The 12098-nt window shown below is 45.0% G+C and overlaps 1 protein-coding gene across 1 annotated transcript; it reads left to right on the top strand.

Annotated features, from left to right (window-relative positions):
* The first annotated feature begins 5822 nt into the window (after nt 1-5822).
* LOC146868914 (52 kDa repressor of the inhibitor of the protein kinase-like) lies at nt 5823-8294 on the top strand. The gene has a single exon (XM_085624560.1). The coding sequence runs from the start codon at nt 5823-5825 to the stop codon at nt 8292-8294; it is 2472 nt and encodes an 823-aa protein (XP_085480686.1).
* Nucleotides 8295-12098: the final 3804 nt, after the last annotated feature.

The following is a 12098-nucleotide window of genomic DNA, read 5'->3' as shown; positions in this document are numbered from 1 at the left end:
ACCATTACCACCACTGAACACATTACCACTGCAGGCAGTGCTAACAATACTGCCACAATCACTGCCACCACTGCCAATAAAACCACTGTCACTGCAGCCGCCACTGCCACTTATGTCAACACTCCAATACTGCCAAAACCACTGCCAGTGCTGCCACAATCATTGCCACCACTGCCAATGAAACACCCACTGTCACTGCAGCCCCCACTGCCACTTATGTCAACACTGCAATACTGCCAATACCACTGCCACCAATGCCACCTCTGCAAATACTGCTGCACTCACTGCCACTATGGCCACCACTGCCATCAACCCTGCCCCAAGTGCTGTCAGCACTGCCTCAACCACCACCATCATTTGCACTGCTGCTATGATACCACCACTGCCGCCATTAAACACCACCACTGTTGATACCCAGGCGCGCAACACCCATTGGGCTCACCGGGCTTCAGCCCCCCCCGTCGTCTTCTTCAGCCCGGGCTAAGATTACACACTCTGAAATGATAGAACGAAGGCTGCGCATCGGATCCTTTCTGAGAGGCCCGGCAGCCTGCCTCTGAACAGCCTCTGAACAGTTTCAGTGAAGCCCCATGCCCCACCTCTTGTTTTCCTTCCACTGGCTTCACCGAGGTGAAATCCTTGCCTGAAGGCAGGGATTTCACCTAAGCACTTGATGGGGTGGGAAGATGTGCACAGCAGGGGGAAAGGGATGGCCAGTGCAGGTGACGCTTTTCCTTTGTCAAGGAATTTCTGCTGGCGTCATAGCCCAGGGTGTGCTGTCTGTGCACTTGTATGGATGTGTATTCCATAAAAGTGCACAGACAGCAAGCCCTGGGCTATGACTCCAGCAGGAATTAATTTACAAAGGAAAAGCGTCACCTGCACTGCCATCCCTTTGCCCCTGCTGTCTGTGCACTTGTATGGAATTCACATCCACAGCGCTGCTCACCAGATAAATGGTGAACAGGGCCATGGATCTTTCTCTTTTTGCATCCAAGGGCACCAAGGAAGAAGCAAAGGAGGCCCAGGCAAGGAGAAACCAGGAGACATTTGACCCACATCTACCTACACTGTAAGACCTTTGGGAGGGGCTGGATGCCAGGGCACAGTGCTGCTGATCAGCCGGACTCCACAGAATAGCATCAGAAGAGCAGGCAGCAGTTTTTTATGTAAGTTCCAGTGACTTTAATGCATTTTTCAGCACAGCATTACGTACTGCCTGCATAAGTGAATGTTGTTCTTGACTTACATACATGGAAACGTCAAAGAGGACAGTCCCCACCGTATATGCAAATGTAGTGTAAGTTTGTAGTGTTCATTTTTTGGAGTGCTAGTGGGTAACTTTAGGGTTCAGGGTGGGTGTGGGTTTTAGGGTGCCAGGGAGTAATTTTAGGGTTCAGGGTGGGTTACGGATTGGGGTGCCAGGGGGTAAATTTAGGGTTCTGAGTGGGTAAGGGTTTTGGGGTTCAAGGGGGGTAATTTTAGGGATCAGGGCGGGTATGGATTTTGGCGTGCCAGGGGTCATTTTAGGGTTCAGGGTGGGTATGGGTTTTGGGGTGCCAGTGGTCATTTTAGGGTTCAGGGTGGTAATTGGTTATGGTGTGCCAGGGGGTCATTTTAGGGTTCAGGACGGGTATGGGTTTTGGGGGGGCCAGGGAGGTAATTTAGGGGTTCAGGGTGGGTGTGGGTTTTGGGGTGCCAGGGGTAATTTTAGGGTTCAGGGTGGGTATGGGTTTTGGGGTACCAGGGGTAATTTTAGGGTTCAGGGTGGGTATGGGTTTTGGGGTGCCAGGGGTAATATTAAGGTTCAGCGTGGGTATGGGTTTTGGGGTGCCAGGGGTAATTTTAGGGTTCAGGGTGGGTATGGGTTTTGGGGTGCCAGGGGGTAATTTTAGATTTCAGCGTGGGTATGGGTTTTGGTGTGTAGGGGTAATTTTAGGGTTCAGGGCAGGTGTGGGTTTTGGGGTGTCAGGGGGCAATTTTAGGGTTCAGGGTGGGTAGGGGTTATGGGGTGCCAGGGGGGAATTTATGGTTCAGCGTGGGTATAGGTTTTGGGGTGGCAGGGGTAATTTTAAGGTTCAGGGTGGGTATGGGTTTATGGGGTGCCAGGGGGGTAATTTTGGGGTTCAGGGTGGTAATGGATTTTGGGGGGCAAGGGTGTAATTTTAGGGATCAGTGCGGGTATGGGTTTTTGGGTGCCAGGGGTAATTTTAGGGATCAGGGCGGGTATGGGTTTTGGGGTGCCAGGGGGGTCATTTTGGGGTTCAGGGTGGGTATGGGTTTTAGGGTGCCAGGGGTGTAATTTGGGGGTTCAGGATGGTAATGGATTTTGGGGGCATTGGGTGTAATTTTAGGGATCGGTGCGGGTATGTGGTTTGGAGTTCCAGGGGGGGGGTTATTTTAGGGATCGGGATGGGTTTTGGGGTGCCAGGGGCAATTTTAGGGTTCAGGGCGGGAATGGGTTTTGGGGTGCCATGGGGGGTCATTTTGGGGTTCAGTGTGGGTATGGGTTTTGGGGTGTCAGGGGGATAATTTCAGAGTTATGGGAGGTAATGGGTTTTAGGGTGGCAGGTTTAATTTTAGGGTTCAGTGTGGGTATGGGTTTTGGGTTAATTGTAGGGTTCAGGGTGGGTATGGGCTTTGGGATACCAGGGGGGCAATTTTAGGGTTGGTATGGGTTGAAGGGCTGTTGGGTATTAAGGAAATGTGTGTGTATATATATATATATATATATATATATATATATATATATATATATATATATATATATATATATATATATATATATACTTTACTAAAAAAACATTTACAGGGAAATATACACCAATATATATATATGTATGTGTGTGTGTATATATGTGTGTGTATGTATTTATGTATGTATATATTTATATATATATATATATATATATATCGTTTATACTTAACTGTAAAATAGTTATATTTTAAAACGAAACATTTACCACGCATATGCCTTTGTTGTAAAGGCATATGCATGGTAAATGTTTGCATTGTACTGGTAACGTGTTGTAGCAGCACTTGAGTTGTTCAGTTGTTACAACCGCGTTGTAAAGGCATGCATTGTGTTGGCATGTGTTGTACTGTCATACATTTGTGCGATGCTGAAGCACTTATCCATGCAAGTAGCAGGTTACACCTAGTGGGTGTCTGGTTGGAAGAGTGTTGTCTTTACTTAAGCCTGTGTGAAAAGCATCTCCATGCAGTTCTTGATGAATACCAAGGTGCAAGTATTGAGCTATGGTACTCAGCGCTTAGTGGTATGATTGATGAGGAAGTGTGCAAGATAGGAGTCCATTTCTATAATATATTTTATGCTGGCAGCTCTCATTAGCCCTGCAGGTCCCTTTATTATGCTGGTGGTTTATTTCTTGTGTTCTGGATCCTGGCTCCTGCCTATGATTGGGGAACTAGTAGATCGTTCAATCTGATCTTATGGATCCACAAGAGTTAGTAGAACTAATACATGTCATAGTCTGGCAAATTCTTATCTAGTACTACAGACCTGCACATTACGTCATATTATCAAATTAAATTTAGTTCCGGAATACCTTTCTAAACAAAATAGGTGCACGATTATTACCATCAGTCACTTGACTTTAGCCGCAAATTTATCTGATATAAAACATCTCTCAACCGGAGTTCCAATGATAAATTCCTTTTGATGATATCTAGAAGTTCCACTTTTAGCAACCGGTCCTTTTCAATTGCTGCTGCAAAAATGTGGAATTCGGTACCACTAGGTATCACGCAGTATCATCCTGTGTGATTTAGGCAGCAACTGAAAACCTTTGTTTCCCAAGTAATCTGATGGCCAAATCTGTTAAAATACCAGTATCTAAACCCCAAAAAACTTCTGTGTATGAGTCTGATATACATAAAGGGGAGAGGAGACGGCCGAACATCTAGGGCGGTCGACCTCGAATATGGGTAACTCGAGTCTCGGCGATGACTCTGAATATCCTGTGATTCTGGGCAAATTACTTAATCTCCCTGTGCCTTACAAAAATGAATGTGTCCTCATGTAATGCAACTGGTGCTATGTAAAGTGCTCTGATACCCAATTCGGGTCAAGTTCGCGCTATATAAAACTCTGTAAAATAAAATAAAATAAATTGATTCAAATTGCTTGCCCAGTTTGTTATGTATTTTTCAGCCCTTAATAGATGTAAATACCTCTCAGTAACTTTATTTTCGGGTGTCAAGAAGTTTCAGCTAGCAGGTTCTCTTCGGTTTCAATACGTTTCAGATTATTGATGAGGCCCAATACACACACTTTTTTTTAAGTACGTCCAAAGTATGTTGATTGGCTCTTCGAAGGTGAGATTTTCCTGCAGGTAATGCAGTGTATCAAAAATGCATGTCAAGCAGACAGGGTGTAGATTGCGGGGTATTTTGAAAACACCATCTTGGTTACTCAGATGTTACTAGGGCTGGACTTAAACATGAGAGCGCAGAGCTCAGGCATTTAAGGGCTCCATGTGTGATCCTCTATCCTGACTTGAAACATGCAATCATATTGTGGTACTGAGCCAATTAGAGGGTATTTACGTTGCTTGCTGATGTACACCACTCCCTAATATCGCAATTATGAGAGCATAATATCCACATTTGCAATGAACTCTGTAACCTGCTGGTAAATCGGGTAGGTGTGTGTTATCCTATCTGCTATCCTTTCATCCATCAATCCAACCATCTATCCTTTCGGATTTCAATTTACTCTGCCAACCTTACACCCACCCTTTTAGCCATCATCTCAGATTTCTATTTACTCTACAATCCCTTCACCAACGCATCCATCCTCTCACATTTACATTTACTCTGCTATCCTTTTACCCTTGTATCTGTCCATTCTGATTTCATTTTACCTATTTAATTGGGATTTACCTAACCCACACAAAGCCACTTTGTGTGGTTTAGCAACTCCAGAGTAATGAGAAGCAAAGCATTGAGCTGCCTTGAGTTACCTTGCATTGGGAAGTCGTTCCATGGGTGTAGCTAGGGCATTCCCACACATCCGTCTATGGATTTTGACACAACCCCACAGTTACTTCGGCCAGTAAACCTGGGAATGCTTCCAAATGGTGCACCGCCCAGGCGTTACGAGGAGAATTATCCTTATTTATCCTTGTTGCTTCCTTTTTCCATGTGAGCTGCATTCAGGTATCCCTTCCTTCTCAGAAAGAATCTTGCTCATAACGCAGGCACCGTTGCACCATGCTGTCTGCATTGGCACTATGCAGCACCAGTTGAGGGAGACAGCAGAAATGTGGCATATTTTTGTAAACATGGCACATTTCTGCTCTCTTTCTTTGATGCAACACAGCGCAGCATGTTCCCTTGCCAAGTTGTGGTGCATGAAAGTTTAGTAAATCTGCTCCTAAATATTTTTTAGGCCTGTTCTTTCTGTAGGTAAGCATACATTGAATGCATAGAGGGCAGAAGTCTTTGCATCAAACATTAGAAACTGTAATCTTCTAATTATATACCCAGATGGTTTTGCACAATTCTTTGGGGCTGATTTGTATTGGACATTTTCATATTATAAGAAATTCCAGCCATTTCATTGGAGTTTAGACATGTAATAAGTGTGTGGTATCATAATTGTACAGAAAATCAGGCTTCTTCTAGCTTGCTTCTTTAAAGAGTTTAGGGATGTTTAACTTGTATTTCTTGGGTTTTTAATGTTGGTTTATTGTACAAAATTACAGTATTCTTCCCCCCCGAAGTTTTGTAATGATGAAGTAATTGACCTGAGGGCCTTTTTTATATTTCACTAGACATCGATATCCGCATACAGCAGGATGCCAAACACTGGAGGCTTTGGACCACAAAATGTTAAGCGGCGAAAGATAGAGGATTTTTTCACTCGTCGGCCAGCCACTCAAGACCCTTTGACAGCATGTTCTGATTCAGGTGAAGAACCTGCCCTGCCAGCTTCCGGCTATACTCCAGAAGAGCATTTAGCATTACTTCATTCTGAGTCTCCTGCATTTACAACTACTGGTATGCCAGCGACTAGTAGTCCATGTTTGGAAAAGTCAAAGAATTCATACATCTTAGATATAGGAGTATATATAGATGTCTCAAGACTCAGCACAGTTTCATCATCAATCCCAGATGATTTACTCTACCAACTTTTGCACTCTTCCTGGACGCCAGAGACATCATACAAGTTTCCAGTCGTTCAGCAGGGAGTTCAAGCACGTCGCTTTCAACATGAATGGTTGAAAACCTATCGCCCATGGCTTGCCTACAGTGCTAAACTTGAGGGGGCCTTATGCAAGATGTGTGTACTCTTTGCCCGTAAAGAAGTTGGAAGAGGTTCTCATCAAGCTGTGGGGAAATTAGTGCTTCAGCCCATAACAAAATGGAAACATGCACAAAGTGATTTTCGTTTCCATGCTTCTTCCTTGTATCACAAAGAGAGTATGACAGCGGCAGCTAACTTCTCTTCTGTTTTTGAAGGGAAGTCTGTTGCTGTTACAACTATGATCGAGAGCAACTGGAAGAAAACTATTTTGGAAAACCGAAAACGACTTGTGCCAATAGTGGAATCAGTACTTCATTGTGCCAAACAAGGTATAGCTCTTCGAGGACACAGAGACAGTGGACAACCTATTACTTCAAAGGAACCCGAAGAGAATGATGGCAATTTCCGTGCTGCTCTGCGCCTACGACTTCAAGCTGGTGATGAAGTTCTGGCATGGCATCTGGCAACGTGTCCCTCTAATGCAACTTACACAAGTTGGAAGATTCAGAATGATATCATCTCTGCTTGCAACATTCTAATGAGAAATAGAGTGGTGGAGCACGCAAACAATGCAAGATTTTTTGCCATTTTAGCAGATGGAACAACTGACAGTGCCACTATCGAGCAACTTGTTCTAGTAATTCGTTTTATAGAAGGTACATCTGTGTATGAAGAATTCCTTGGCTTCGAAGAGCTTCAGGATGGAACAGGGGTTGAAATTGGAAAGAAAATTCTCACTTCTTTAGAAACATATGGCCTGAATGTAGATCGTATACGTGGGCAAACATACGATGGTTGTGCTGCAATGAAAAGCTCTGTTAAAGGTGCACAGGCGCTAGTTTCAGAGCGTGTGCCAAAGGCATTTTATGTACATTGTGGAAGTCATTCACTGAACCTTGTGATTGGACATTCATGTGATATACGTCAAATCCGTAATTGTCTTTCAACACTTAAAGAAGTGTCTAATTTTGTAAGAGGCTCTGCAAAAAGGATGGCTATCCTAAAGGCGAAATTTGCTACTTTGCCAGATACAAAAAAGAAACTGTTAAGTGGTTTATGTGAGACACGGTGGGTTGAAAGGAATGCATCGGTTGTTCGTTTTGTTGATATGTACCCAGCTGTGGTTGACTCTTTGCTTGAGATCTCGGACTGGCAAGATCACAATGCCTCTTCCAAGGCTGAGCAATTTCTCGCAGCTGTTCAGTCACATAACTTCATTGTTGCATTACACATCCTGGCACGATTTTCTGGGCTACTGCTTCCTGTTTCAGCTGCACTCCAAAACCCTAACACAGATATGTTGGAGTACATAGGACAGATTGAAAAAGTCAAGCAGGTGATTCAAGAAAGCAGAGACAAAGCTGAAGAAGCATTTAATGAGATTTTTGTTAAAGCCCAAACCACAGCAGGGGAACCTCTGACAATGCCACGCCTTACTGGCAGGCAGACACAACGGGCCAATTACAAGACTAGTGATCCTGAAGCTTACTATAGGATTTCAATATTTTTACCATTTATAGACAATTTATTGTATGAATTGTCAGAAAGATTCAGCCAGCATGTGAAAAAGGCCTGTACAATGCAGTATCTGGTACCAAGATTTGTCACCCAAGAGTCTTTTGAAAATTTGAAGGATGCTCTTGACATATATGAGGACGATTTACCTGGTACACGTGAGGATCTAAAAAATGAATATGATATATGGGTAATGACATGGCTGAAGGTACCTATTGAAGAAAGGCCAGGGAATATAATGGATACCTTAACTCATGCTCACATTGACTTCTATCCCAACATATACTGCCTGCTAAAATTATTTGCCACTTTGCCAGTGACAACCGCATCCCCAGAAAGGTGCTTCAGTAGTCTTCGCAGACTGAAAACCTATCTTCGGTCAACAATGGGGCAAGAACGACTCTCTGGACTTGCAATGATAAACATTTCACGAGCACATTGTCCTCCTATAGAAGCAATTGTTGATGAACTGGCGAAAAAGGGTCGTCGCCTTGAAATGGCATTGTGAAAATTGGTTATATTGTGTTCCTAAAGTGCTTTGTAGTACAATATATTAAATTGGCCTTTTAATTCAGTACATTCTGTTCCTTTTTCATAAGACAATAGCATATAAGTGCATCAAATTAACAAAAATGCGTGCTCTAATTGTTGTCCAGTTTCAAATGCAGAATTCACCACATTTTTTTCTCAGCTTGACCTGAGCATTATCCGATCCTGATTATCTGCCATTTTAGCCCCGCCCCTATTGATTAACATTAGCCACGCCCCTTCATTTGCCCTGTTAGCCCCCCCCGAAATTAAGACCTAGTTGCGCCCCTGTTGATACCACATGTGTCACCTCTGCTGCCGCTGCTACCACTGCCAGTATCACATGCGCTGCCACTTCCACCACTGCCACCCTCACTGCTAGATCCACTGCCCCTAGCAGCTGTACTTCCATTCACTCTTGTGTCACTGTAGGACTCAACAGTGCACAGTTATGCAGGAGTGATGCGCACGCGTGGGTGGCAGTGGCAGTCTCGAGCCAGTGTGTGCTTTGTGAGTGTCACAGACTCCTCGGCAGCCCTTCCTCACTCTAGAAACGGGCTGAGGTTTACACCAGTCAAGGGTGGGAGTAAACCCCTTTCTAGATTGAAAAGGATAATCTAGCGCCTTGATTAGATTCAAACTGCTATGTAAGAGGGTTGAGCTGCTGTCCCCGTGCTTGGGTGTAAAGGCGAACATGATTTACGTGCTTCGAAGCTCTCTTGTTCACCCAAAATGGTCGAAATGTCTCGAATATGGGATCTCCCCAAAGCGTCCAGGTTTCTGTTTAGCATCAACTGTAAGCATCCTGGGTCCTGGTGCATTTCACCCTGGAGATGAGGTGGTAAATGTTTTATTACCGCCACACGTCTAGTAACCAGCTCTGACTGCCAATGCAGAGATGCTACTGTCCCTGGAGATTTAGATTCCGACCCACAGGCTCGGCAGTGTGGATGCAACATCTGTATTCATCTCACAGATGACCAATAAAGATTCCCCAAAACATGTCCTCAGTAAGGTAACATCTTTTATTCCACCCCAGTTAAACGAGCGTCTGTTTAATGTCGCCATATAGTGTGGAGGCGTTCACAGACTCTCCCGGGCAACAGCCCTCAATTATAGGAAGTAACTGGAAGGAACTTCCTGTCTCTGCCTCTCCTGAAACATCTTCATAATCCTAATTTTAAGGGGTTCTAGCTGGCGAGGTGTTTAAAAAAGATATCAAATGTGGCTTTATGTCCTCTTCGGATGAGCTTGCTCTCTTTGAGTAACCAGGGGACAACAGCTCGTGAAAATTGCTGTTTGAATCTTTTTAACTGAGCACTGTGAGATCTTTTTGTTGCATCAGAGCTATGGTTTACCCTCCAAGCCACGCACTGATGCACACCCAGGGAGGCTGCAAGACCCCTAGAAGGTGTGTTGGGCGGTTACAGCTTCCATCACGCTCTGGATGATAACACCCGCCTACCAGTGGCGTAGCTAGAGCTTGTGGCGCCCGGGGCTATCCCTCAGATTGCCGCTCCCCCCCCCGGGGGGGGGGGCTGAGGGCATGCACTTCAAAGAGGTCCGAGAGACACGTAGTATCGCCGCTAATAGTTACCTTGATCATGCAAGTTACATGCACATACATGACACGGTCCAAGGCTACACAGTTGAATACACCGGTGACTGGCAGTACAAAAGAGAACACAGACTGCATGATCTATCTGGGGACTCAGAAAAACCGCATGTGACATCCATCAGAGAGCTGCGTGAACAATTACCTGGTAATCCCCTCAACACAATGCAAACATGCACATACATGACACTGTTCATGTAACCTTCATCTACAGCTGACATTAAATGACCATACATCATGGTCCCCCCCCCCATTAAATCAGTGGGGACCTGCACGCACGTGATGTGCTCTGTGGACCCAAAACCAACTTAACAGTGTTGAAGCCTGTGATTCTTTATCTTTCAAAAACAGCAAATTAATTATTCACAGGGAATGACTCACTGTGTGCCCTTAAAACTAAATGCAGCACAAAGGGGTCAGTCAGCTCCACCTTGCCAACACAGACCGGATACAAAGCCAACTCTGGTGGCCCAAAGGCATCAACCAGGGGTCGCTCCCTGTCATTACTTCCAAGCAGCAGCAACCAACTCCCTGGGAATGAAAAGACATGTGCTCTTGGTACCCAAAACCAGCTTGTAATAGTGCATCTCTCCTTCACAGCAGGCTCAGCACACACATGGTGCACAGCCTGCCTGGGGGCCCAAAGCTAAAATACAGGGAGGGGCGACACATTATGATCACAATCCTTAAACACAGTTGTGGGGGCCATGGGAACTTGTTCAACTCTATCCAAGACCCGGGACAAACTGTTCCTGCGCTGCGGCACTCCTTGAATATTCAGAAGAAACAAGAAAAATAGGACCAGTAAAACTCACTCTTTTCCAAATCTCTTTCTAAATATTATCACTTTCCATGTAATGTTCCTTTGATGGGAAGAGGAGGTTTCTGAGGCGGGAGTATCAGGCAAGTGATACTACTCAGGCTCCATCTGTTCGAGCCTTCAGGGAGAATCCCTCTTCATTACTACCTCCACCTGACCCCGGACTCGGCAACGCTCTCCCTTACAGGCTCCCTCTGTGCGAGCCTTCAGGGAGAATCCCTCTTCATTACTACCTCCACCTGACCCCGGACTCTGCAACGCACTCCCTTACAGGCTCCCTCTGTGCAAGCCTTCAGGGAGAATCCCTCTTCATTACTACCTCTACCTGACCCCGGACTCTGCAACGCACTCCCTTACAGGCTCCCTCTGTGCGAGCCTTCAGGGAGAATCCCTCTTCATTACTACCTCCACCTGACCCCGGACTCGGCAACGCTCTCCCTTACAGGCTCCCTCTGTGCAAGCCTTCAGGGAGAATACCTCTTCATTACTACCTCCACTTGACCCCGGACTCGGCAACGCTCTCCCTTACAGGCTTGATTATCCACTACTCCTCTCTCCAGTGCACTTTATCTCACAGCTGACCTTGGGCCCCAGCCCCATATCAGGCACCATCGGGCTCCACTTTGCTTTTTCCCGGTAAAAACATTAGTAAAATCACCTTCAAACTTAAAACATTGAATATAGCAGTAAATATAATTACATGCACTTTAAAGTATGTTCCACAGTAGCCCTTATGACCCGACTGCTAATTAAATAAACAAAAACAGAAAGGCCATGACAGGGCTTTAGCGCTGATGCGAAAGTCTTTTTTGGTGCCACACTAATAACCTCTTTCTCCGTAAATACCTTTACTACCACCTTCCAACAGTGCACCTCATCCCTCCATGGCCCCCCTAGTGACCTCCTCCTCAGACTCCCTCACTGCCACCCTCCACCAGTGCCCCTCATCGCTCCGTAGCCCCTCTCTCATATGCATTTGTTGTTTAGCGCTACTCATATCAGTGTAATGTGTCAGCACTTTACACCACGAACACATTGTACAGGGACAATGAATCATACAAGTATGTAAATCAGTCTACAGGGAATGTCACATAAGCCAATGAGGATTACAAGGTGTAGGAATCGCATGTCATCCATACTGGTGGGCAGTATATTTTGAGAGGGTTTGGTCTGGGGAAATACAACCTTAGGATTTAAAAGAGTATTCCATGAGGGTCAGCTTTACTGATAAAAACGTATCTCTGCCCAAACAAACATACTCATTTTAGCAACATTAGAATGATGAAAGACTGAGGAAGTTCTAACTATATCACAAAACAAAAAAACTAGACCATTCATGTTTGTATTGT

This window comes from Triturus cristatus, chromosome 1_2 (assembly GCF_964204655.1).
Source record: "Triturus cristatus chromosome 1_2, aTriCri1.1, whole genome shotgun sequence".
In the NCBI taxonomy this organism is placed as follows: Eukaryota; Metazoa; Chordata; class Amphibia; order Caudata; family Salamandridae; genus Triturus; species Triturus cristatus.
The sequence above is the reverse complement of the archived record's forward strand: the minus strand, read 5'-3'. Positions and strand labels throughout refer to the sequence as shown.